Source organism: Hypanus sabinus, chromosome 14 (genome assembly GCF_030144855.1).
Source record: "Hypanus sabinus isolate sHypSab1 chromosome 14, sHypSab1.hap1, whole genome shotgun sequence".
In the NCBI taxonomy this organism is placed as follows: domain Eukaryota; kingdom Metazoa; phylum Chordata; class Chondrichthyes; order Myliobatiformes; family Dasyatidae; genus Hypanus; species Hypanus sabinus.
Genome location: NC_082719.1, coordinates 18,415,242 through 18,442,927, shown reverse-complemented (window position 1 = coordinate 18,442,927; position 27,686 = coordinate 18,415,242). Strand labels below are relative to the sequence as shown.

At 42.3% G+C, this 27,686-nt stretch overlaps 1 protein-coding gene across 5 annotated transcripts; it reads right to left on the bottom strand.

Annotated features, from left to right (window-relative positions):
- On the bottom strand, positions 1–25,470 carry LOC132404573 (zinc finger protein 229-like). 5 transcript variants are annotated; one of them, XM_059988811.1, is made up of 3 exons: positions 25,173–25,470; positions 23,284–23,342; positions 8,322–10,673 (listed from the first exon to the last, which is right to left on the bottom strand). In XM_059988811.1, the coding sequence occupies exon 3, from the start codon at positions 10,303–10,305 to the stop codon at positions 9,184–9,186; it is 1,122 nt and encodes a 373-aa protein (XP_059844794.1). In that variant the 5' UTR covers positions 10,306–10,673; positions 23,284–23,342; positions 25,173–25,470; the 3' UTR covers positions 8,322–9,183. The 5 variants fall into 5 exon arrangements, 4 of the variants coding, with proteins under 4 accessions (XP_059844794.1, XP_059844793.1, XP_059844796.1 ...); XR_009515585.1 differs by lacking the exons at positions 8,322–10,673; positions 23,284–23,342 and adding an exon at positions 1–503; XM_059988810.1 differs by lacking the exon at positions 23,284–23,342.
- Positions 25,471–27,686: the final 2,216 nt, after the last annotated feature.

Genomic DNA, 27,686 nt, shown 5'->3' with positions numbered 1-27,686 from the left:
TTTATAAACAAATCCCGAGATTTATTAACCTTTGCTCAAAACTTAGAAAAGTAAACAAACGACCAACTTAACCGGAAGTTAACAGTTAGGCAGCAATATCTAACAAATAGTCAAACGTGGAAACTGTTCTTCATGAGTTCTCATCCAAGCACAGACTTAAATTGGTAGTCAAAAGTCCATGTGATTTATACAGTCATTAAGGACAGACTTCCCCGAAATGACGATTCCTATGAAGTAACAACAAATTTGCTGATCCCACAGCCGAGAGGTGCCTTGTTCGAAGAAATTATGAGGAAATAAAAGAAACTGACCTTTTGACTGGAGAGTGGTTACTGCACAAACTTTCCCGACCTTGCAGGGGTTTAACTCAAATGTGCCTTCCACAATTCCTGAACTACGATTCAAAGAGGTCAATCATTCCCAAGATGCTGAACAGCATTAATTTTATCCAATCCTTTTGAACTTGGATTACTCCAGTAATACCTTCACTCTCCGATACTGGACTGTAAGGGAAAAATAAACATGCAACAAACGAAACAGGTGGAGCCTTGACACCTCCAACCAGTACCAACAACGTTGCACAAAAGTAAAAATGAGAATTGCATCACAAACCATGGGCTTTGTTTAAATACCATTTGGAACGTGCCATCACATGAAATAACATCACCCCACGGTCATGAGAAAATTACATCATCCCGCTCACAAGACCATTACATCATTCCACTGTCTCAGTTTCAAACTGTGAGTATTGAACAACATCCTCTCTCCTATAGCATGAACAACCAAACCTGAATGCAATAATTGAGGTGCGGATACCCTAACAATACCCTAACCCTAATGCAACCTGACTAGTCTCTTCTTCAGGCCATGAGTCTTGAGATATGAGAGAGAGTCTGCTCCGCCATTCCTTTGTGCCCAATTGATTATCACTCTCAACCCCATTCTCCTGCCTTCTCCCCATAATCTTTGAACATCCATTTAAAATACACTCAATGACTTGGCCTCTACTCCATCCATGACAATGAATTCCAAAGATTTACCACTCCTTGACTAAAGAAATTCCTCATCTCTGCTCTCAGTGGATGCCATAAATACTGAGGCCGTGGCCTCTGGTCCCAGACTCTCACAGTGTAGGAAACATCTTCTTCATAGCTACTCTGTCGAGGCCTTTCAATATTTAATAGGTTTCAAAGAGATCCTCTCTCTTTCTTCTGGACCAGCAAGTAGAGGGTCAAAGCCATTGAACAGTCCTCATACATTAACCCTTTCATTCCTGGAATCATTCTCGTGTACTTTCTCCAGACCCGCTCCAATACGACCACATCTTTTTCTCAGATAGGAGGTCGGAAACTGCTGTCAATACACCAAGAGCGATGTGACCAATGAGTCATAAAGCTACAGTATCACATCCTTGATCTTATATGCTAACCTTACAATTGTCATCCTTAATCAACTCAATCTGCAAGCCAACCTTAAGGGACTCCTGCTCAAGGACTCCCAAGTATCTGTGACCTCTCATTTTTGAATTTTCTCCCATTTATTTTTTTCTCTACACCCTTATTCCTTCTATCAAATGTACATGACCATACTCTTGCACACACTGTATTTCATCTGCTAGTTCAATGCCTGATCTCCAGACTAATCAATGTCCTCTGCAGACTCCCACTTTATCTAAACTACTTGTCCTGTACCAATCTTTGTATCAACTTCAAATCGTCACCGTGGTATCAATTTTGTCATCCAGATCATTTGATTCAACATGAAAAGATGTGGTCTCAACACTGACCCCTATGGAACACCATTAGTTACTGACAGCAAAACACAATTCTACACTTTATTCTGACTCTTTCTCCCTTGTCAGTCAGTTAATCTTCAATCCATACACATATCTTTCCTGTAATTCCAATGAGCTGTGATCTTGTTAAGCAGCCTCACGTGCAGCACCTTAGAAACATAGAAAACATGCAACACATCCCCTCTGTACCTACTTACAAGCACATTAAAATTGTGCCCTCTCATGTTAGCTATTTTAGCCCTGGGAAAAAGCCTCTGACAATCCATGTGATCAATGCCATTCATCATCTTATACAACTCTATCAGGTCACCTCTCATCTTCCATCACTCCAAGGAGAAAAGGCCGAGTTCATTCAACTTGTTCTCAGAAGGCATGCTCTCCAATCCAGGCAACACCCTTGTATATCCCCTCTACACCCTTTCTATGGTTTCCACATCCTTCATGTAGTGAAGCAACCAGAACTGAGCATAGAACTCCAAGTGAGGTCTGACCAGGGTCCTATATAACTGCAACATTACCTCTCAGCTCTTAAGCAACACACACAAAATGCTGGTGGAATGCAGCAGGACAGGCAGCATCTACAAGGAGAAGCACTGTCGATGTTTCGGGCCAAGCCCCTTCGTCAGGACTAACTGAAAGGAATGATAGTAAGAGATTTGAAAGTAGGAGGGGAAGGGGAAAATGCAAAAAGGAGAAGACCGGAGGGGATGGGTTGAAGCTGAGAGCTGGAAAGGTGATTGGCAAAAGAAATACAGAGCTGGAGAAGGGAAAGGATCATGGGACAGGAGGCCTAGGGAGAAAGGGGGAGGAGAGCACCAGAGGGAGATGGTGAACAGGCAGAGTGATGGGCAGAAAGAGAGAAAAAATAAGGAGGGGGAAAGTAACTAAATATATCAGGGATGGGGTTAGAAGGGGAGGAGGGGCATTAACAGAAGTTAGAGAAGTCAATGTTCATGCCATCAGGTTGGAGGCTACCCAGCCGGTATATAAGGTGTTGTTCCTCCAACCTGAGTGTGGCTTCTCCTCTACTGTCAAGATGAGGAGAAATTTTTTTTCTCTCTTTCTGCCCATCACTCTGCCTGTTCTCTATCTCCCTCTGGTGCTCCCCTCCCCCTTTCTTTCTCCCTAGGCCTCCCGTTCCATGATCATTTCCCTTCTCCAGCTCTGTATCTCTTTTGCCAATCACCTATCTGGCTCTCAGCTTCACCCCAGCCCCTCCAGTCTTCTCCTATCATTTTGCACTTTTCCCTCCCCATTCTACTTTCAAATTTCTTACTATCTTTCCTTTCAGTTAGTCCTGACGAAGGGGCTTGGCCCGAAATGTCGACAATGCTTCTCCTTATAGATGCTGCCTGGCCTGCTGCGTTCCACCAGCATTTTGTGCGTGTCGAATTTCCAGCATCTGCAGATTTCCTCGTGCTTGCTCTCAGCTCTTAAACTCAATCCCATGGCTCATGAAGGCCAATGCACCGTATGCCTTCTTAACCAGAGAGTCAACCTGCATAGCAGCTCTGATTCTCCACATTGCCAAGAGTCTTATCATTAATGCTATATTCTGCCATCATATTTGACGTAAAATTTACCATCTCACAAATACCATCGTCCACATCTCAGCCCAGTTTTGCATCCTATCAATGATCCGCTGTAACCTCTGACAGCCCTCCACACTATCTACACCACCTCCGACCTTTGTTTCATTAGCAAATTTACTAACCCATCTCTCCACTTCCTAATCCAGGTCATTTACAAAAATCATGAAGATTAAGGGTCCCAGAATAGATCCCTGAGGCACACCACTGGTCACTAACCTCCATGCAGAATATGACCCATCTACAACCACTCTTTGCCTTCTGAGGGCAAGCCAGTTCTGGATCCACAAAGCAATGTCCTCTTATATCTCATACCTCCTTACTTTCTCAATAAGCCTTGCATGGGGTACCTTGTTAAAGATCATCTGAAAATCCAAGCAAACAACATCCACTGCCTCTGCATTATCTATCTTGCCTGTTATTTCCTCAAAGTACTCCAAGAGATTTGTCAGACACTATTTCCGCTGAAGGTATCCTGCTGACTTTGGCCTATATCATCATGCGACCTCAATTACAGTACCCAATAAACTCACCCTTAATACACTCTAACATTTTCCTGATCACTGTGATCAGACTGACTGCCTCCCTCTCTTCTTAAAAGAATGCAGTGACATTTGCAACTTTCTAGTCCGCCAGAAGCATTACAAAATCTAGTGATTCTTGACAGATCATTACTCATTACTTTGAGAGAAAACTAAGGGGGAACTTCTTCAGAGGAAGAGTGGAGAGGGGAGAGTGTGCAAAAAGCTGCCAGAACAAATGGCAGGGACAATTTCAACCTTTAAGAGAAGTTTGCTTATGTCCATGAATGAAAGGGCTATAGAGGGCTATGGTCCAGGTGGCAGTTGTTGGAACTCGGTAGATTAATGCTTTGGCATGAACGAGGTTGACCTATTGGCATTTTCCTGTGATGGAGTGTTCTTTGACACTAATGCCTTGAACAATCTCTTCAGCTACCTTCTTCTGAACCCTGGGTTGCTCACCTACTGGTCCAGGAGTCTTATCTACCTTTAGGCCTCTAAGTTTCCAAAACAACTTCTTTCCTTGGTAAAAGCATTTATCCTCACTTCTGCCCCAGATACTCCTGAATATTTGGCATTTATGTAATAAATTTAATGACACAATTGTAATGGGTGACATCAATCTGCAGGAGAATTGGGAAAGTCAGATTTGTGTCAGATCACAAGAGAGTGAATGCATTGAATGCTTACAAAACAGCTTTTTAGAGCAGCTGATGGTTGAGCTTACTCGGGGAACTGCTATCTTATATTGGGTGTTGTGTAATCTTAATAGGGAGGTTAATGTAAGGTAACAATTGAAAGGCAGTATCATAATATGATTGAATTCCTACTGCAATTTGTGAGGGCGGAGCATCTGTCACACGTGTAGCATCACAATGGAATTAGGGGAATTACAGGCCATGTGAAAGGTGATACCCCAGGTGGATTGGAGGATACTGGTGGGGATGACGCCAGAACGGGGATGACGCCAGAACAGAAATGGCTCACGCTTCTGAGAATAGTTCATAATGTACAGGATAGATATGTAGCGCAGAAGTAGTTCTCAAACAGCGGGGCTAGGCGACCGTGGCTGACAAAGAAAGTTAAGGTCTGTACAAAAGCCAAGGAAAGTGCATATAAGGTAGCAAAAGTGAGGAGGAAGTTAGATAATTGGGTAGCTTTTAAAATCCAACAACAAGCAACTAAAAAAAAGCTATAAGAACGAGAAAGGTGAAATATGAGGGCAAACTAGACATTAATATAACCAGTTATAAAAAATGTGAAAGGGAGGCGAGAGCTGATATATGGCCACTGGAAAATGATGCTCATGAGGTAGAATGGGGAAGAGATGGTAGATGAACTTGACAGGTACTTTGCATCCGTCTTCTCTGTGGAAGACACCAGCAGTGTGCCAGAGATCCATGAGTGTCAGAGAGCAGGAGTGAGTGCCATTGCTATTACAAAGGAAAACGTTTGAGGCAAACTCAGGTTCTTAAAAGTGGATAAGTCACCTGGACCAGATGGACGACATCCCAGAGTCCTGAGAGAAGTTGCTGAAGAGTTAACAGATGCATTGGTCATGACCTGTCAAGAATCACTTGATTCTGGCATGGTCCCGGAGGATAGGAAAATTGCAAATGTCACTCCACTCTTTGAGAAGGGATAAAAGCAAAAGAGAGCAAATTATAGTCCAGTTAGCCTAACCTCAGTGGCTGGGAAAGTGTTGGAGTCTAATATAACAGATAAGGTTTTGGGGTACTAAGAGACTAATGATAAAATAAGTCAAAGCCAGCATAGCTTCTGTACAGGGAAATCTTGCCTGACAAATCTGTTAAGAGTTCTTCAAGGAAGTCATAATCTAAATGGACAAACAAGAGGCAGTGGATATCATTTACTTGGATTTTCAGAAGGCATCTGATAAGGTGTCACACATGAGACTGTTTTAACAGGATAAAAATCAGAAGAAATACTGGCATGGATAGAGGAATGGCTGACAGCCAAGAGGCAGTGAGTGGGAACAAAGGGAGCCTTTTCTGGTTGGCTCGCAGTGACTAGTGGTCTTCAGGGGTCAGTATTCAGTCTGCTACTTTTCACACAGTTTGTCGATGATTTGGATAATGAAACTGATGGCTTTGTGGCAATGTTTGCAGATGATAGAAAGATTGGTGGAGACGTTGGTAGTGCTGAAGAAGCAACGTGATTGCAGCAGGATACAGACAAATTTGAAGAACGGTCAAAAATGTGGCAGATGGATTACAAGATTGGCAAAAGGAACAATAGTGAATATCTGATTGGGGAGAAGGTTCAAACAGAAGTCCAGAAGGAAATACGCGTCCTCGGACAAGACTCCCAGAAGGTTAATTTACAGGTTGAGCCTACGGTAAAGAAAGTAAATGCAATGCTAGCATTTATTTAAAGTGAAGTAAAATATATAAGCAAGGAGATAATCCTGATACTGTAAGACACTACTTAGGTCGCACTTGGAACCCACATCTCAGAAAAGGTGTGTTGTCCTTGGAGAGTCAAGGGGATGTTCAAGAAGATGATTCCAGGAAAGAAAGCATTAAGATATGAGGAGCGTTTGCCAGTCTTGGGCCTGTACTCCTGCACTGACTTACGTTTAATAAATGCGGGTGGGGGGGGATATTAAATCTCACTGAAACCCACCGAATGTGGCAAGGTCTAGATGCGGTGGATGAGGGCAGGTCTTTTCGTATGGTGGGGGTAGCCATATCAGAGGGCACAGCGTCAAAACTGAGGAACAACCTTTTAGTGTAGTTAAGGAGTATTTTATTTAGTCATAGAGCAGTGAATCTGTGGAATTATCTGACACAGACGGCAGTGGGGGCCAAGTCTGTGGGTACATTTAGGGCAGAAGCTAATAGTTTGCTGATCACAGGGCTTTACAGGATATGCCGAGGAGGCAGTTGCATGGGGTTGAGTGAGAACCGGGATCAGCCATGATAGAGCAGTGGAGCAGACTTGATGGGGCTGATTGGCCTAATTCTGCTCCTATGTCTTATGGCCTTATATTGTTACTGTCTTACACAGTGAAGATTCACACAAAATACTTAGTACATTCAACCGCTGTTTCTTTGCTGTATTACTAACTCGCCAGTATTATCTTCCAGCGGTAGAATATCAATTCTTGCCTCTCTTTTACTCTTTATATATCTGAACAACTTTTGATAGTGTACTTGATATTATTGGCTCATTTACCTTAACTTTTCATCTTGTCTGTTCTGTGTGTTTTTTTTTCAGTTGTCTCCTGTTGGTTATGTAAAAGCTTTCCAATCCTCTAACTTCCCACCAATGTGCATTTCATGCTGAAGTTTAACCCAATCTTTTGGCCATAGGAGATTCCCAAACAGTGACAAACTGAAGTCACTAGCTTCGCAGTCTTACTCTCCTTTAATTGAAGAATTGAAGGTCTCCCTCTCTCTCTCTCTCTCTGCAAAAATCAAAGTGAGCTGCTCCAGCCTGTGACTGACGTCATAGTCCCGGCTCACTCAGGCGCTGAAAGTGACAGTCCACAGTAAACAAAACACAATCAAGTGGCAAATATCATTCACTAAAATCTTGCTTTAAAATAAAAACTAATGAATGACCGCCATAAATTCACTAATGCACCAGAAATTCAAGCCTGATTCCGTTAGGGACAGAATCTCACAATTTATATGATAATCAATATATTATCATAGATAGGATATTCTAAAATAACCATCCAGACATATTACAGGATAAACAAACAGGAACAACTCCCTCAATAGATATAACCATTCTCAACACACACGTGCCTCAACAAGTGGAGCACCTCACAACAGGCATTTTTTGTGTCATCAGACAATCGAATTATTATCTCTGTCAATCAGCTTCCAGATGTTGCTACTCTGATATTCATTGCTACGCCCTGCTGCTGATTCCCTTCTCCCCATCATACATTCTGACCCCGACCATCGTCCGGAGCCCCAAACTCCCCTGCCCCGTGCAGACCCACCTCTGGTGTCTAACCCTGCTCCACTGAACATCCAATTAATAGCTTCCCATTCTGTTTTCAGTCTTCAGAGGACAGTGGTGTTTTCTAACAGCCCTTTAGAAACAGGGAAAATGACCCATAATGTAGAAATGAGTTGTGAATAAGAAGGTTAACTCCCAATGTTATTCTTCCTCACTCCAGAGATTTGAGGGGCAAAGCACATCTCAGACAGAACTGCAGTCAGCTTGACAGCTTCAGTCTGCAGAAAATTCAAGAAAAACCTCTTCACCCACAGAGTACTGACTGTTTGGAACCAATCACCACAGGGAGAATGAGAGGGGAACAACAGGGGAGGATTTAAAAGGACTGTCATGGAACAGAATCACTGGCAGGGTCCAGATGCCCTGAGATGACTCTCCACTGTACACTAAGTGTGTTATAAATTCACTAAGTACCAGTGACAGAGTTTAAAACAGAATTGATTTATTTGTCTCAGGTCCAGAATATTGAACTCCAGTCCCATCAAAGGTGAATGTGCAGCAGAAAGTACTCCTCCCATGCACAGTGGCCAGGGTGCAGAACAAGGTGTGGTGAGCAGCAGAAATAATTGCAGAGCTCAGCACCAACAGTCTCTCTCAAAATTGCATTCAGCAATGGTGATGTACAAATATCCAGCATGCAGCATATTGAAATTTTCTCTTATTGAACCCGATAGTGTGTCACAAGTGCAACACACCGCAAGGTTTCACTGCTAATGTAATGGCCTCTCTGTAATGTTTCACTGCTGAGGTAATGGTTTCTCTGGAGCAGCAATGTATAGGTTATGACTAGAGATAACAGGGTTTCAGCGTGCAGGGCTATTCAATGACAAAAATGTTCTTTTTTGTGAGTCGAGAAGAAAGGCATTCGCGGTCTTTTGCCAGGGAGAGATGAGAAGATGTGAATGCAGGGACTGGGCCCTTTTTCTTTTTTTTGTTTTCTTCACTAACTCTATAGTCAAAATAAGAATTATAAAGCACAATCGTTTAATCACATACTGTGTACTGTTTGTTATTTCATGCTACTAATTTGTATCGGGGACACATCACACTGCATCCACCCAAATCAGATTTCTTAAGTTTGGCCGGGTTGGGGAGTGGTCTATCACCCCCTATATTAAGCTGCTAGCCGAAGCGAGTGTTACGTAAAGTTAGATGACTGAGTGAATCGCTTCCCACGTTCACAGCAGGTGAATGGCCTCTCCCCAATGTGAACTCAATGATGCACATTTGGTTGATTTGGCTGAGAGAATCTCTTTCCAAAGTCTGACCAGGTGAACGGCCTTTACCCAGTGTGAACTCGCTGATGTACCTTCAGTTTAGATGAGCAAGTGAATCCCTTCCCACAGTCCGAGCAGGTGAATGGCCACTCTCCGCTGTGAACTGACTGGTGTCTCAGTAGATCAGCTGACAAAGTGAATCCCTTCCCACAGTCTGAACAGGTGAATGGTCTCTCTCCAGTGTGAACTCGTTGATGTACCTTCAGTGGAGTTGACGAAGTGAATCCCTTCCCACAGACTGAGCAGGTGAATGGCCTCTCCCCAGTGTGAACTCGCTGATGTTCCTTCAGATGAGATGACAGAGTGAATCCCTTCCCACAGTCTGAGCAGGTGAATGGCCTCTCTCCAGTGTGAACTCGCTGATGTACCTTCAGTTCAGATGACCAACTGAATCCCTTTCCACAGTCCGAGCAGGAGAACGGCCACTCTCCAGTGTGAACTCTCTGATGTAGCTTCAGGTGAGATGACCGAGTGAATCCCTTCCCACATTCTGAGCAGATGAATGGTCGCTCTCCGGTGTGAACTGACTGGTGTTTCAGTAGATCAGATGCCTGAGTGAATCCCTTCCCACAGTCCGAGCAGATGAATGGCCTCTCTCCAGTGTGAACTCGCTGATGTACCTTCAGGTGAGATGAGCAAATGAATCCCTTTCCACAATTCGAGCAGGTGAACGGCCGCTCGCCAGTATGAACTCGCTGGTGTGCCATTAGGTCAGATGACCGAGTGAATCCCTTCTCACAGTTGGAGCAGGTAAACGGCCTCTCTCCAGTGTGAACTCTCTGATGTACCTTCAGTTGGGATGAGCAAGTGAATCCCTTCGCACACACCGAGCACGTGAAAGGCCTCTCCCCAGTGTGAATTCGTTGGTGTGCCATTAGGTCAGATGACCACGTGAATCCTTTCCCACAGTCTGAACAGGTGAACGGCCTCTCTCCAGTGTGAACTGACCAGTGTGCTTGCAGGTGGGATGACTGAGTGAATCCTTTACCACAAACTGAGCAGGTGAACGGCCTTTCCCCAGTGTGAACTCGCTGATGTATCTTCAGCTTAGATGAAAAAGTGAATCCCTTTCCACAGTCCGAGCAGGTGAACGGTCTTTCCCCAGTGTGAACTCGCTGGTGAGCCATTAGGTCAGATGACAGAGTGAATCCTTCCCCACAAATTCAGCAGATGACCAGACTCTGCCCAATGTGAACTGACTGGTGTGTCCACAGGTGGGAAGACCCACTGAATCCCTTCTCAAACACAGAATAGATGAATGGCCTTGTCCCAGTGTGAACTTTCTGAAGTGCCTTCAGTTGAAATGACCGAGTGAATCTATTCCTACTGTCTGGACAGATGAACGGCCTCTTCCCTGTGTAAACTGACGGGCATGCCAGTTGGTCAGATGACCATGTGAATCCCTTGCTCCACTTCTTAAATATCTGGATAAAGACAGCAAAATCGGTGTGTCGTGTTCGAGATTCCCGTAGACAAATTCCTTGTCATTTTTAACCTGTAAAAAGATTTACAAAATCCATCAATGCATGTAGGACAACATTTCAGATGAGATCACTTGAGTTGTCAAGGTGTGATCTGGCATCACATTGTTACTGTGAAGTTCAACCCAAGTTGGAGAGAGAAATTATTTTCTAACTGGGCACAGCGCTGGTATCTGGAATGACCATCAAATTCTCTGATGCTCTTCCTGTCTCTGTAAGAATGGGGCATTTCTACTGTCTCCAATCTGTGACCAGGCTCAGTCTGTCTCTCTCCATTGGTATTATTCCGTTCCCACAGACCTCCATGGGTTCCTGGTCCCACAGTAACTGAAACACCCTCACACAAATAGCTGGGAGTGCATTCCACGCACCCACCACTCTCTGTGTAAAAAAACTTACCCTGACCTCCCCTCGGTATCTATTTCCAAGCACCTTAAAACTATGTTAGCCATTTCAGCCCTGGGAAAAAAACCTCTGGATATCCACACGGTCAGTGCCCCTCATCATCTTATACACCTAAAAAAAACGCTCTAAACATAAACAAGGAAATTGCTTTGAGGATTTGTTAGAAGAATACAAAATTAGGAGGATACAGATAGGGTCAATGCAAGCAGTTTTTTCCACTGAGGTTGGGTGGGATGATAACCAGAGGTCATGGGTAAATGGGGAAGTGAAAATTTAATGGGAACATTTGGAAAAGCTCTTTACTGAAATGGTCGTTAGTGTGGGAATGAGCTCAGTTTCACCATTTAAAAGAAGTTTGGATGGGAGCCTGGATGGTAGGGGTATGGAGGGCGATGGTCCTGGTGCAGTTAGTTGCATTAGACAGCTTGAATGTTTTTTTCACCTTTGACAAGATGGGCCAAATAGCCTGTTTCTGCACTGAACTTCTCTATGTTTGGATAATGCTGGTGGGGACGACCTACCAGGGACAAGTTGTAGTGGTCGCGTCTCTGGCACCGAGACTGGACCCTCAGCTCAGAAAGGAAGGAGTGAAAAGAACACAGCAGTAGTGATAGGGGGTTTGATAGTTAGGGAGACAGATAAGAGGTTCTGTGGGAAAGATTGAGAATCCCGGATGGTCTGTTGCCTCCCTGGTGCCAGAGTCTGCAATATCTCCGATCAAGTTCTCGGTATTCTCAGGAGAGTGAGTGAGCAGCCAGATGTCATTGTCCACATGGGGACCAATGACATAGATAGGAGTAGGGATGAGGTCCTGAAGAAGGAATATAGGGAGTTAGGAAAAAAGTTGAAAAGCAGGACCTCAAGGGTGGTAATCTCAGGAATGCTGCCTGTGCCATGAGGCAGAGAGGGTAGGAACAGGAAGTCATGGCAGATGAATGCGTGGTTGAAGAGTTGGTGAAGGGAGCAGGGGTTCAGATTTCTGGATCATCTTCTGGGGAAGGTCTGACCTGTACAAAAAGGACGGGCTGCACCTGAACTGGAAAGGGACCAATATCCTGGCGGGCAGGTATTTTGGGGAGTGTTTAAACTATTTTGACAGGGGTTTGTGAATCAGAATGTGACTGCAGAGATGAGGGTAGAAGGACAAGGGCATGATGCTAAGTAAGACCGGTGAGTCTTACATCAGTGGTCTACAAACTATTGGAAAGGATTCTTAAGGATAGGATCTACGAGCATTTGGAGAAGTAGTCTACTTAAGGATAGTCAACATGGCTTTGTAAAAGGAAGATCGTGCCTCATGAGCCTAATTGAATTTTTTTGAAGAAGTAACAAAAGAAATTGATGTGGGTAGGGCAGCAGATGTGGTCTACACGGATTTTAGCACAGCATTTGACAAGGTCCGCCACAAGAGACTCATCCAGAAAGTCATGAGGCGGACTTCCGGTAAGATGGCGATTGTTTAGTCGCTCTGAACTTTTGCTCCATTATACTTCCTATCTTTGCACTATATGTCTCCCTTCTTAAACCTTAGTTAGGTATTTTATTAGTTCTCTTTTACCTGCCTGCGAACTCATCATCTTATCATGGCTACCAAAAGTACTAAAACTGGGAAAAAGGCAACTTCTACGGCTTTGTCGGCTGAGATTCTCGCTGTTTTGGAACAACATCGACAAGATACTTTAATGGATTTTAGAATTGAATTTAGAATTTCTTTCAACCAGCTGGATTCTAAATTGGATCAGATTAATGCTAGAGTGAACATCTATCTCGCTTTGACTTAACTTCTGAAGATTTAAAACGCCGTGTTCAACATCTTGAAACTTTCTGCTCCAACCTAAAGGAGAAGAACAGTAAACTTTCTTCCAAAATGGTGGATCTTGAAAATCGGAGCAGACGTTGCAATCTACGAATTCTTGGTTTGCCAGAGGCCATCGAACAGGGCTCTCTCGTTGAATTTTTTTCTGATTTTCGCTGTGAGATTTTCGGGAAAGAATTTCTTCCAACTCCACCTGAGCTTGAAAGGGCTCACAGGATTTATGTTCCTCGTGCAACTCTGGGTTCCCGTCCATGGCCCGTTATTTTATGCTTTCATCGATACCAGGTGAAAAACCGTTTGATTAGAGGTACTTTTGCTTTTCAAAATACAGTCATTCGTTTTGTGGAGGATTATGCCCCCCAGGTTCTGAAGATGCGTGCTGAGTTTAAAGGTGTAATGAAAGTGCTTTTTGATCGCGGATTCAGACCCTCTCTCTGAAATCCAGCCGATCTTCAAATTACGCTTACTACTAGAGATTATAAATGGTTTAAATCAGTGAAGGAGGCTGAGGCATTTGTTGAAAGTCTTCCAGCCACCTCATCTTCTTTGGAACCGGCCTGACCTTCTAAAATGGTTGATAAGTACTTCTCGAAGTAAAACTATTTTTTCCGAACTCAGACTTTACTTGAATAATTCAGATATTAACTATTGAAACTCTAAGGGCTGTAGCCAATCTCTCCCTGGACTTGGTGCGTTTTTTCTAAATAGATGATTTAAGTTTAATGTTTCCCTGCGGACTTTTAGATTTTACTTGTGTAATTTATTTTACTTCTGTATAACTTTATCTATAGAAAACTACAATTGATTTTAACTTGTTTTGGAGGTTTGGAGTTTTTTATTGAAGGCCTCCCTGGTGGTTGATTTATAGTTCAAGTTTTGCTTTTTTTTCTGTAAACAGTTGATAAGTACTCTCTTTAAATTTGTAATTTCCCCCTTTCCCCCCCCTTTTTTTCTTTCAATCTTTTATAATTTTTCGCAGGTAGGTTAGTTTTAGTTTTCTTCTGATTTTTTTGTATTAAGTTTTATACTTCAGTTGAAGTTGTTCCTATTTGTAATTCTGTTTTCTAGTGCATAAATTAGTTATTATTAGCTATATTATTTATACGGAACTTTTGTTAATGATACGGAACTGAAAGTCATTTTTGGGTTAATTTTTTTTTGTAGAGCTAGCTGCTTTTTAGGTAGCCGTCTAGTTTTGGGTCGCAAGGGTGGGGTGGATTCTCCAGTTCCAACACTACTCACTGTTTCTTTTGTTTTCCTTTCTTACTCAGGACTTCTCTGTTTTGATTCTACAGATCTATGTTTACATTTTTGCTCCCAGACTGTTACAGTACTGCTTGATTTTTTATATGCCTGCAACCTTCTATGCACTAACAATTGATAATGGTTAATACACTTAAATTTGTGAGCTGGAATGTAAAGGGATTGAATCATCCTGTTAAAAGAAGGAAGGTCTTCTCGCATATTAAACAACTCAAAGCTGACATTGCTTTCCTTCAAGAAACACATATTCGTAGTTTTGATAATTCTCGGCTTTTGTCAAAGTGGGCGGGTCATCCTTTGCTGCCAAAGCTTGGGGGGGGGGGGGGGTCTCCATCCTTATTAACTCAAATATTCCTTTTGAACTCCATAATAAGATATCTGATACAAATGGCCATTTCATTATTGTTTCTGGTAAATTATATAATACTAAAGTTGTACTAGTAAACCTGTATGCTCCCAATTTTGATGATGTTAATTTTTTTGAATGTTTTTTCTCCTCAGTACCAGATTTAAGTATCAGAGTACTCATACTCTCTTATACTGGGTGGCGATTTTAATTGTTGGTTAGATCCTAATTTGGATCGATCGTCCTCTGTTACTAGATTACCTACTAAATCTGCCCTAGCTATTCACTCTTTTCTTTCTAATTATGGAATCTCTGATATATGGCGTTTCCTTCATCCTACTGAGAGAGATTATTCTTTTTTTCACATGTTCATCATACCTTTACTAGAATTGACTACTTTTTACTTGAAAATCAACTTATTCCATTTGTCTATTCTTGTGATTATCAGAGTATACTGATTTCTGACCATGCCCCAATTACTTTGTCTTTAAATTTTCCTGGTCTCCCTCAGAGGAATAAACACTGGCGTTTTGACTTGACTTTATTATCGGATGATGATTTTCTAAAATTTATTAAGAATCAGATAACCTTTTATTTTAACATCAATATGTCATCTGAAATGTCATCCCAGATTGTCTGGGATGCCATGAAAGCATATTGAAGGGGTCAAATAATCTATACAGCAAATCTTAACAGAAAGTCCTGTGCAGATCGATTAGACCTTATTAATCAGATTAAAGAATTAGATCAAATGTATGCTAAAACTAAGAATCCTGAATTATACAAGAAGCGTGTAGAACTTCAAACTAAATTTAATCTTCTGTCTACTCAATCTGTTGAACGCCAACTTCTTGAAAGTAAGAGTCGCTTTTATATTCATGGTGACAAATCTGGTAAATTTCTAGTCAATCAGCTGAGGCGTTCCAAAGCTAAACAACATATTACAAAGATCCGGATGGAGAATGGAGACTTTACATTGGATCACTTAGAAATCAATGACATATTTAAAAATTTTTATTCTCGACTTTATTCCTTTGAATCTCTGAATGAGAATATCTCTGATCATTTTTTAAATAATCTGAATATTCCTTTGCTTTCATCTGATTTTAAAGCCAAACTTAATGCGCCTATATCATCAGAAGAAATATCTTTTGCAATTTCTGCATTGTCTTCAGGGAAATCTCCTGGACCTGATGGGTTCCCCGTAGAATTTTATAAATCATTCTCTTCACTTCTTTCTCCTCAGTTATCCTCAGTATTATCTGACTCATTTAATTACGGTAAATTGCCACCCTCTTTTAATGAGGCATCTATTATTCTTTTATTAAAAAAGGGTAAAGACCCAACAGAGTGTTCCTCGTCTCGGCCGATTTCTTTGCTTAATGTTGATGTTAAAATCTTGGCCGAAGTTTTGGCTTATAGATTAGAAACTGTTATTCCCTCTATTATTTCTGAGGATCAAACTGGTTTTATTAAAAACCGTCTTCCTTTTTTTAATATTCTGTGTTTATTCAACATTTTATATTCACCTTCAACTGGGATTCCTGAATGTATTATTTCCCTCGATGCGGAGAAAGCATTTGATCGTATAGAGTGGAACTACCTTTTTGCAGTTTTAGAAAAACTTGACTTCGGTCCAAGTTTTATGTCTTGGATCAAATTGCTGTATCTGTGTCCTACTGCCTCTGTTTTGACTAATTTTCAGAAATCCTAGTTATTTAATCTCAAACGTGGCACCCGTCAGGGATACCCTTTAAGTCCCTTTCTCTTTGATTTGGCTATAGAACCTTTGGCGATAGCATTTCGAAACTGTCCTGAATTAACCGGGATTTGGAGGGGGGGTGTTGAGCATAAAGTTTCTCTTTATGCTATGACTTATTACTTTTCCTTTCAAATCTGTCTACATCCTTACCTCCAATGTTTTCACTTCTTGATCAGTTTAGCCAGTTTTCTGGCTATAAACTTAATTTACATAAGAGTGAACTTTTCCCAATTAATAAAGAAGCACAAGAATTAACATTTCGTGACCTCCCTTTTAAAGTAGTTCATAGTCAAATTACTTATCTTGGGATTACAGTCACAAGGAAGTTTAAAGATCTTTTTTGTGAAAATTTTGCCAATCTTTTATATACTACAAAACAGAGTCTGTTACAATGGTCACCTCTACCTATGTCTTTGGTAGGTCGTATTAATGTTGTTAAAATGTATGTTCTCCCTAAATTTTTATATTTATTTCAATCAATTCCAATTTTTATTCCTAAATCTTTTTTTGATTCCTTAGACTCTATTATTTTGTCATATCTGTGGAAGAATAAGCATTCTAGAATTAATAAAGTTTATCTCCAAAAATCTGAAAAAGAGGGTGGCATGGCTTTACCTAACTTTCGTTTATATTATTGGGCAGCCTTTTGGTCTTTTTTCATGGCCAACCCAAGTGCCCTAATTGGGTGGCAATGGAGTTGAGTTCCACTAAAGATTTATCTATTTCTGCACTTCTTGGCTCTGTACTCCCTAGTAGTTTGTCCAGATTAATTGTTAATCCTCTTGTTAGACACACTTTGCGTATATGGGCTCAGTTTAGGAAATTTTATGGTTTCTATGGTTTTTCTTTTTCTAGCCCTATCTTACATAATCACCTTTTTTTACCTACTATGTATGATTCAACATTCCATGATTGGTATAGGAAGGGCAATAGACATTTTGAAGATTTTTTATTGATAATCGCTTCGATCTTTTCAACAGCTCTCTGCTAAGTTCAATCTGCCTAATGCTCATTTTTTTAGATATCTCCAAATTAGACACTTTATTAATCCTTTAATTCCTAACTTCTCTGAAATGCCTGAGAAAAATGTTATGGATTTATTTCTTTCTATTAATCCACTGGGTAAAGGTTTAATATCATTTATTCGTGATAAATTAGCATTCTTACGGCGTGCCCCTGCGGATAAAATTAGAATGGCTTGGGAGCATGATTTAAATATCTCCTTATCTGATGAGACTTGGGACTCGATTCTCAAATCGGTTAATTCAACCTCTCTTTGTGCTCGCCATTGCCTTTTACAGTTTAAGATTGTTCATAGAGCTCATATGTCTAAATCTAAACTATCTCGATTTTACCCTAATATTAGTCCTCTTTGTGATAAATGCAAAAGGGGCAAGGCCTCTCTTATTCATATGTACTGGTTCTGCCCTAGCTTGGAGAAATTTTGGAAAGATGTCTTCATAACTTTATCTTATATTCTGAATCACCACCTAGAACCTAACCCTTTAATTGCTTTGTTTGGTTTTTTGGGTGAGACAGATTTACGTTTGAGTTCAACTAAGTGTCGAATATTATCTTTTGCTTCTCTCCTGGCTAGACGTTTAATCCTCCTTAGATGGAAAGATGTTGCCCCACCCACGCATGCTCAATGGCTTAATGATATGTCCTGCTTAGAACTTGAAAAAATTCATTATTCAGTTCTTAATTCGGATATGAAGTTCCATAAGGTCTGGGGACCTTTTATTGAATACTTTCATAACCTTCCTCTTAACTAAGGATTTTTTTTCGGTCCCTTTCTTTTAGCTCCTTTTCTTTTGGTAGTAGGCATTAATATCTTGTTTTTAAGTGTATTTACAGTTTTGGGGGTTTGAATGTCCTGATTTATATTCTCTATATTGTGTTGTGGTTGGTCTGGAGTTTTTTTTTTGTTGTGGGGCTTGGGGAGGATACTAATTTTACATGTCTTCAATTTGGGTGCTTTCTCAATTACCTTTTTTTGTATTATATTATTATTGTATGTTTATTTTTGCACTGTATTAATGTTCTCCATTTTGATTTGGGTTTTTTTAATATCTGTAGCGATGTAGAAAATGCATTAAAAAAACTATTAAAAAAAAAGTCATGAGGCATGGGATTAGTGGAACCTTGGCTATTTGGATAAAAAGTTGGCTTACAAGAAGAAATTAGAGGGTAGTAGTGGAAGAATCCTGCCTGGAGATTGGTGATGAGTGGAAGGATCTGTCCTGGGACCACTGCTATTTGTGATTTTTATAAATGACCAGATGAAGAGGTAGGATGGGTGAGTAAGTTTGCAGATGACACGAAGATTGCAGGAGTTGTGTTTGGAGCTGCAGGTTGTCGAAGATTACAAGAGGATATAGATAGGATGCAGTGCTGGGCAGAAAAGTGGCAGATAGAGTTCAATCCGGATAAGTGTGAGGTGATGCATTTTGGAAGGACAAACCAGAATGCTGACTACAGGGTTAATGGTCAGATACTTAAGAGTGTGGACGAACAGAGGGACCTTTGGGTTCAAATCCATACATCCCTAAGATCGCTGCACGGGTTGAAAGGGTAGTTAAGAAGGCCTAAGGGATGCTTGACTTCATTAATAGGAGGATTGAGTTCAAGAGTAGACAGGTCATGTTGCAACTCTACAAATCTCTGGTGAGATCACACTTAGAGTGTTGTATTCAACTCTGGTCACCTCATTATCAGAAGGATGTGGAAGATATAGAGAGGGTGCACATGAGAATTGTTAGGATCTTGCCTGGGTTGGAAAACAAGTCTTTTGAGGCAAGGTTAGCAGAGCTGGGACTTTTCTCTTTGGAGCATAGAAGAATGAGGGGACCTGACAGAGGTCTACAAGATTATGAGAGGCACAGATAGGGTGGATAGCCAGTACCTGTTTCCCAGGGCACGAATAGCAAACACCAGAGGGCATATGTATAAAGTTAAGGGAGGAAAGTTTAGGGGAGACGTCAGGGGCTTTTTTATGCAGAGGGTTGTGGGTGCCTGGAATGACTTGCCAGGGATGGTGGTGGAGGCTAAAACATTAGGGGTATTTAGGAGCCTTTTGAACAGGCACATGGATGAAAGAAAAATAGAGGGTTACGGGGTAGTGTAGGTTTGGTACTTTTTTTAAGGAATATATGGGTCAGCACAACATCAAGGGCAGAAGGGCCTGTACTGTGCTATCGTGTTCTCGTGTCTAAAGGAGAACAAGTGTGGAGAAAGAAACAGAGTGTGTGTACTATCTTTCAAAAAACGTAATCTCTTGAACTTTACTTGCTGCAAAGGTACAAGTGTACCTGTACACTCTCAAATTAATGTTATTGATAGTAACCAAGTTATTGATACTGATTACAAGTGGGCATAACCGTGGGGCGCATCACTAGGCATGGACCTCGAGTTCAAGAAGCAGCCTCCCACAATCACTCTTTGCTTCCTGTCATCAAATCAACTGAGCACCCAGTTAGCCAGCTTTCCCTGGATCCTAGGTGAACTAACTTTCCACAGAAAATTACTATGTTGGACATCATCAAAGTCCTCACTGAAGTCCATGCCAGACACAATTCTGGGACAGAGGTGTCAAGGTCAGAGGGCACATTTTTAAGCACAGAACAAAGAGGTTTAGAGGGATCTGAGGAAGAGATCTTTCACTCAGAGGGTAGGTGAAATCTGGAACACAATGCCTGAGGTGGTGGTGGAGGCAAGTCCCTTCACAACATCTACAAACTGGATGAGCATTGAAACTGCCGAGATACAGTCAGTTATGAACCAAGTGCTGATAAATGGGATCAGTGTAGACAGTGAATGGATGGTTGAAACAGGTATGGCCGGCCAAAAGCCTGTTACCGTGCTACATGATCCACCACTCCAGACATGCTAAATTAGCGGTTGTGGCTCCGCAAGGCATTGATTTCAAAACACCACACCCCTCTCTAACCTGAAATAAACCAGACTGCACCACTTTGTCACCACTGTGAATATCTGTTTCTGTCAAGGTAATACACAAATTGGTCACTTCTGCTAAACAACTGGCAATTGATGAGGCTCCTGTGTCTTCTTCCATTAATGTTGTTCCCTTACTGGAAAACTAACCCTCTCACTGTGTCAGAATCAGAGATTAAATCCGGCCCCAAACACTGTGTTTTCATCCCTGTGCATTGTAACTGGAACCATCTCAATGAGGGTCTGATGGAGATCCTACTCCTGTCCTCTGCAAATGTGGTCATATCTCCCTGCTTCTGACATTTCAAATAAACTCAGAATTGTTTTCTGATTCAGATTGAAGGTGAAGGTACATTCAACTCATTATCAGACCTGACAAACCATGTCTTCGCATTGCTGGTTCCACCTGTTGTCCTCTTTCCTACACCTCCAGGAAAGCTGCATCTTCACACAAACTCCTCACTGGAGGAGACTGCTCATCATCCTGAGACAGGGAGCCACATCACTGTCACTCTCCTGATATCGGGTCTGACTTGCTCACTTCCAGATATCCTCCAGGCCCAGTCTCCTCTTCAGTCACTGGTCTATTAGACAGCTCCTGTAACCCTTCACCCCGACCATGCTTCCCCAGTTAAATCTCTCTTTCTGCAGCCCTTTCTGAAGATGTGAGAGACGTGTTCCTTTACACAGAGATTGGTTGGAGCCTGGAATGAGCACTTGGGTGGTGGCTGAGGCAGGTAGATTCTGGACTCTTCAGAGACCCTGAGGCAGTCACATAAATATGAAGAGACTGGAGGAAGTTGGTCATTATGTCAACAGAGATTAGTTTAGTTGGCTATTTAGTTCCTAATTTAATTAGTACAGCACAATATTGTGGTCCAAAAGGCCTGTTCCTATACTGTTCTGTAATATTGTTCAGTCTACAATGTCTCAATGTGATTTTCAGTGCAGTGTGTTGTTTAACTGTACCATAGAACATTACAGAAACAGGCCTTTTGCCTGGTCCCACTGACCTGCAGCTGGACCATATCCATCAATACCCCTATCATCCATGTACCTGTCCAAGTTTTTCTTAAATGTTAAAAGTGAGCCTGCGTTTATCACTTCATCTGGCAGCTCATTCCACACTTCCACCACTCTCTGTGTGAAGAAGCCCTCCCTAATGTTCCCTTTAAACTTTCTCCCTTCACCCTTAACCCATGTCCTCTGGTTTTCTTTTCGCCCCTAGCCTCGGCAGAAAAAGCCTGCTTGCATTCACTCTATCTATCCCCGTCATAATTTTATATATTTCCATCAAATCTCCCCTCATTCTTCTACGCTCCAGGGAATAAAATCCTAACCTATTCAACCTTTCCCTGTAACTCAATTTCTTAAGTCCCGGCAACATCCTCGTAAACCTTCTCTGCACTCTTTCAACCTTCCTGTAATTCGGTGACCAAAACTGCACAAAATACTCCAAATTTGGCCTCACCAATGTCTCATAAAACCTCACCATAACATTCCAACTCCTATACCCAATAATTTGATTTATAAAGGCCAATGTGCCAAAAGCTCACTTTACCATGGCTGTGGATGTGAGCGAGGTCCTCAATGAATACTTCTCTTCGGTATTCACCAATGAGAGGGAACTTGATGACGGTGAGGACAATATGAGTGAGTTTGATGTTCTGGAGCATGTTGATATTAAGGCAGAAGAGGTGTTGGAATTGTTAAGATACATTAGGATGGATAACTCCCCGGGACCTGAAAGAATATTCCCCAGCTGCTCCACGAGGTGAAGAAAGAGATTGCTGAGCTTCTGGTTAGGATCTTTATGTCCTCGTTGTCCACGGGAATGGTACCGGAGGATTGGAGGGAGGTGAATGTTGTCCCCTTGTTCAAAAAAGGTAATAGGGATAGTCTGGGTAATTATAGACCAGTGAGCCTTACATCTGTGGTGGGAAAGCTGTTGGAAAAGATTCTTAGAGACAGAATCTATGGGCATTTAGAGAATCATGGTCTGATCAAGGACAGAGAGCATGGCTTTGTGAAAGGCTGATCATGTCTAACAAGCCTGATAGAGTTCTTGAGGGTAGTGCAGTGGATGTAATCTACATGGATTTTAGTAAGGGATTTGACAAGTTTCCACACAGTAGGTTTATTCAGAAAGTCAGAAGGCATGGGATCCAGGGAAGTTTGGCCAGGTGGATTCAGAATTCGGTGGCCTGCAGAAAGTACATTCGGATTGGAGGGTTCTGAATTGTGTGGTCCCACAAGGATTGGTTCTGGGACCTCTATGTTTCATGATTTTTACTAATGACCTGAATGTAGTGGTAGAAGGGTGGGTTGGCATGTTTGCCAACAAAGGTTGGTGGTGTTGTGGATAGTGTAGAGGTTTGTCTAAGATAGAGAGACATTGATAGGATGCAGAAGTGGGCTGAGAAGTAGCAGATGGAGTTCAGCCCAGAGAAGTGTGAGGTGGTACACTTTGGAAGGACAAATTCCAAGGCAGAGTAAAAAGTAAATGGCAGAATACTTGGGAGTGTGGAGGAGCAGAGGGATCTGGGGGTACATGTCCACAGATCCCTGAAAGTTTCCTCACAGGTAGATAGGGTAGTTAAGAAAGCTTATGGGGTGTTAGCTTTCATAGAGTTTAAGAGTCACGAGGTAACGATGCAGCTATAAAACTCTGGTTAGGTCACACTTGGAGAACTGTGTCCAGTTCTAGACACCTCACTATAGGAAGGATGTGGAAGCTTTGGAAAGGGTACAGAGGAGATTTACCAGGTTTACCAGATGCTGCCTGGTTTAGAGAGTGTGCATTATGATCAGCGATTAAGGGAGTTAGGACTTTACTCTCTGGAGAGAAGGAGGATGAGGGGAAACATGCTGGAAACTTACTAACCAAACCCTGCACATTCTCAACCAAATTACTGACACAGATGACAAGTAGCAATAGGTGTAACCCTGGGGAACATCACTAGGCCCAGGCCTCGAGCCCAATAAACAGCTCCCACCATCACTCTCTGCTTCCTGCCATCAGGACAACTGGAAACCACATTACTGTCACTCTCCTGTTACCATGTCTGACCTGCTCACCTCCGGGTATCCTCCTGACTCACTCTCCTCCTCAACAAGCCTCTTTCCTCAGACACCGCCTGTAAGATCACAAAAAAAACAACTAAAATGATCTATTAGACAGCTCCTGTACTCCTCCACCACCTGACCATGATTCTCCAGTAAAAACCCCCTCTCCTGAGCCCCTTCCCTATTCCCTTTGCCAACTCCAGAAATGCAAGCAGATCTGAATCCACTGTAAGGACATTTATATCTCAGGCTCTGTACAAACCCGTGTCCTTCTCTGATGCAGAGGTCACTGACTCTCCCCCCACTGTCCCCAATCTGCACACAGCCCACGATGGTGATGGCTGCTCCCAGACTCTGGGGCTCTGTTGTACCAAACATGATTATAACAGCAAGATCAGACAGTAATTAATACAAAGAAAGAATTGTTGCTTCCTGAAAGGACACGTATGCCATCTGATCCAATGGAACAGATCCGCCCTCGGTACAACTTAATTTGACCCAGAACCAATCCACTCCGGATCACGCAGTCATCCCCCCACTACCCTTACACCCCTCCCACAGCCACACATCCATCCATAACTTCTTCCCGCACACAGACAGATCCCCTTCACCCCAAACCTTTACCCAGCTTGGGGACCCTCAACTACCTGATCTCACAAACAGGAGAAAATTAGCAGTTGCTGGAAATCTGAGCAACACACACACACAAAATGCTGGAGGAACTAAGCAGGCCAAACAATATCTATGAAAAATAGTACAGTCAACATTTACAGACCAACTTCCACCTGGCCCTCAAATTTACATGGTCCATTTCTGACACCTCGCTCCCATTTCTCAATTTCACTGTCTCTACCTGCAGAGACAGCTATCCATTGAAGTCTTTTACAAACCCACGGACTCTCACAGCTACCTAGACTATACCTCTTCCCATCCTGTTTCTTGAAAAGATGTCATCCCTTTCTCTCAATTCCTCTGTCTCCACCTCATCTGCTCTCAGGATAAGGCTTGTCATTCTGGAATGAAGAATCTGTCCTGTTTCAGAGAAAGGGGCTTCACTTCCATTTCACTCATCCTCCCACCACCCTAACAGGGATAGGGTTCCCCTTGTCCTCACCTATCACTCCACCAGTCTCTGTGTGCAGCATATAAATCTAAGAAACTTCTTTCCACCTCCAATGGAGCCCAAACCCCAAATACATCTTTCACACCGTAACCCACTTTCCACAGGGATCTCTCCCTACTCGACTTCCTTGTCTATTCTTTCCTCCCACTGATCTCCCTCCGGGCACTTATCCTTGCAAGATGGACAAGTGCTACATGTGCCCCTACACTTTCTCCCTCACTACCATTCAGGGCCGCAAACTGTCCTTCCGTGTGAGGCGAACCTTCACCCTTGAGACTACTGGGGTCATCTACTGTGTCTGGTGCGGTCTCCTGTATATCATTGAGACCCAACATGGATTGAAAGACCACGTTGCCGAGCACCTCTGCTCCATCTGCCAGAATAAGCGGGGTCTCCCAGTGGCCACCAATTTTAATTCCACTTCCCATTCCCATTATGTCCAGTTTTGGCCTCATCCACTGTCATGATGACGCCACACTTAGGTTGGAGGAACAGCAACTCATATTCCATTTGGGTCACCTTCAAACCAATGGCATGAGCATTGATTTCTCTAACGTCCAGCAATGCCTCCCACACCCTCTCCTCTCTTTCACAATTTTCCATCCCCTTTTTCACCTCTCACCTTGACAGCCCATCGCCTTCCCCGGTGCTCCTTCCCCTTTTCTTTCTTCCATGGCTGTCCATCTCTTTCACAAATCAACCTCCCAGCTTTTTACTTCATCCCTTCCCCTTCCAAGTTTCCCCTATCACATTGTGTTTCTCTCTCCCTACATCTCACCTTTTCAATCCACTCGTCAGTTATTTTTTCTCCAGTCCTGCCGAATGATTCCGGTCCGAAATGTGGTTTGTATTCTTTTCCGTAGATGCTGCCTGGCCTACCGAGTTCCTCCAGTATTTTGTGTGTGTAACTAATCCCACAGCCCGGGCTTGGGTAAAAAAAAGTAAAACCAGGCTGCCCGAAGCCTCCAGCCGTCCGACAGAGCTCAGTCTCAGCCCTTTCCCACTGCAACCGGCCCCCAACTAACAAAAACCCGAACACAACCCCTCCCTCGCCGCCGCCGGAACGGGAGAACAAGGGTCAGCAATATGCGCCTGCGCGTCACCGTTCCTGTCAGCTCCACCAGTCGCCATCGGAGTTCCCCACAACGCCATCAGTGGTTGGAGGTACCCACATCGCAACCAACCTTCAAGGTCACAACATTGACACGAGTCGTCGGAGGACAAGGCAACGCCGCCAGTGGTTGGAGGTCGGAGGTTCAGCGTACAGATTCGACCGTTTGCCGCTTTCATTTGGATACCGTGAACATCCACATCAAGAAGAGACGACTTAATGGCCAGCAAACATAATTCAACTCGGCGATTAGCCGTTTAAATAATTCACTTACTGGTAACTATGGTCAGGGTGTTTAGTTTACTGGGACACAAAGACTCCAGAGACTAGTGGTCTTATGTTCACCTCACGGCAATTCTGGTTTGTATTAATAAAACTGTTGTTTATTAAGCTACAAAACAACAAGAAAGTGCACTGACAGAATTCACCCAAATCAGCTCTCCCCTGGAAAGTCATCCCCAAAAACATGAGGCATTGATCGTGTGGATAGTCAGTAGCTTTTTCTCAGGGCTGAAATGGTTACAAGAGGACACAGGTTTAAGGTGCTGGGGAGTAGGTACAGAGCAGATGCCAGGCCGAATTTGGAGTATTGTGTGCAGTTTTGGTCACCGAATTACAGGAAGGATATTAATAAGGTTGAAAGAGTGCATAGAAGATTTACAAGGATGTTGCCGGGACTTGAGAAACTGAGTTGCAGAGAAAGGTTAAATAGGTTAGGAGTTTATTCCCTGGAATGGAGAAGAATGAGGGGAGATTTGATGGAGGTATATAAAATTATGATGGGTATAGATAGAGAGAATGCAAGCAGGCTTTTTTCTACTGAGGCAAGGGGAGAAAAAGAGGACATGGGTTAAGGGTGAAGGGGGAAAAGTTTAAAAGGAACATTAGGGAGGGCTTCTTCGTGCAGAGAGTGATGGGAGTGTGCAATGAGCTGCCAGATGAAGTGATAAATGCGGGCTCATTTTTAACATTTAAGAAAAACTTGGACAGGTACATGGATGAGAGGTGTATGGAGGGATATGGTCCAGGTGCAGGTCAGTGGGATGAGGCAGAAAAATGATTCAGCATAGCCAGGAAGGCCCACAAGGACTGTTTCTGTGCTGTAATATTCTATGGTTCTATGGCTGAAATGGAACAATTACACTTACAGTTATGGAGGTTGAAGTTGATGTTAACATACTGGATTAATTTAAGGAGGTAGAGAAATGATAACACTGTTAAAAGTGTTCTGGAAGACTACTAGGAACAGAAGGGTGTTTTTAATATCGGTGGCTGGGTTCATATCACACTAGGAATATGGGTCTGTTGGATTATGCAGTATGTCCTACTGTAGATTGTTCAGTAACCCCACATGGGTTTTTTTGAATGATTTCAGTTGATTTTAGGTTGCATGTTTTACTGAGTCCATACTGATAAGCCTGAGAGGCTGTTGGTTCGTTAATATGTTAGGGAAAATTACCGTGTCATGTTAAACATGTTTACTGATTGATCAAAAGATAACTTAACTGGAAATGTTGGTGTGTCTGTTATTTGTGACTAAATTACAGTTAACAATAAAGATAGGTCTTAATAACCATTTATCAGCATGTACAGGAAAAATTGGTTGACACCATTTTGTGCTTGCAGTGGTTTCTTTTTCAACATTTTTATTAATGACTTGCATAGACGCATACAAAATACATTATGATATTATAGAAACAGAAACAAGGTTGAAATGCCCCATATCTGTGGAAAATAATTTAACCATAATATTGAAAAGGTATATTTTATTCAAATCTCAAGCAAAATCAAAACCCCATAATAAAAAAATGGAAAAGAGTAAAAAAGAAAAAAAGCTGGAAAAAACAGCTGTTTGGTTAAAAGAAAAGAAAACAATCTTGGGCATATAATCGTAATTTCAAACATATTGTAGTGTTCTCGCTCAGGTGTAAGAGAACGCCAAACTAAACACCGAGATAAACCGTAGTCAATGAAAACAGGATCGCAGTAAGATTAACCATTTACTGTTCACTCTTCCACATTAACGTATGGTGAAAACTGTTGATAAAACAATACAAGATTTGTACAGCATTTGTTTCCTTCTTGATATCACATGTACATCGTAAATACTTGCAAAAGTAAAACTACAACAACTACATTACATTAAAGTGTAGCAGTCAGAATCTACCTACACCATTGACT

Bases quoted from the DNA above. Each gene is read 5' to 3' on its own strand.
- LOC132404573 (XM_059988811.1), bottom strand. From the start codon at position 10,305: ATGGCTCACCAGCGAGTTCACACTGGGGAAAGACCGTTCACCTGCTCG.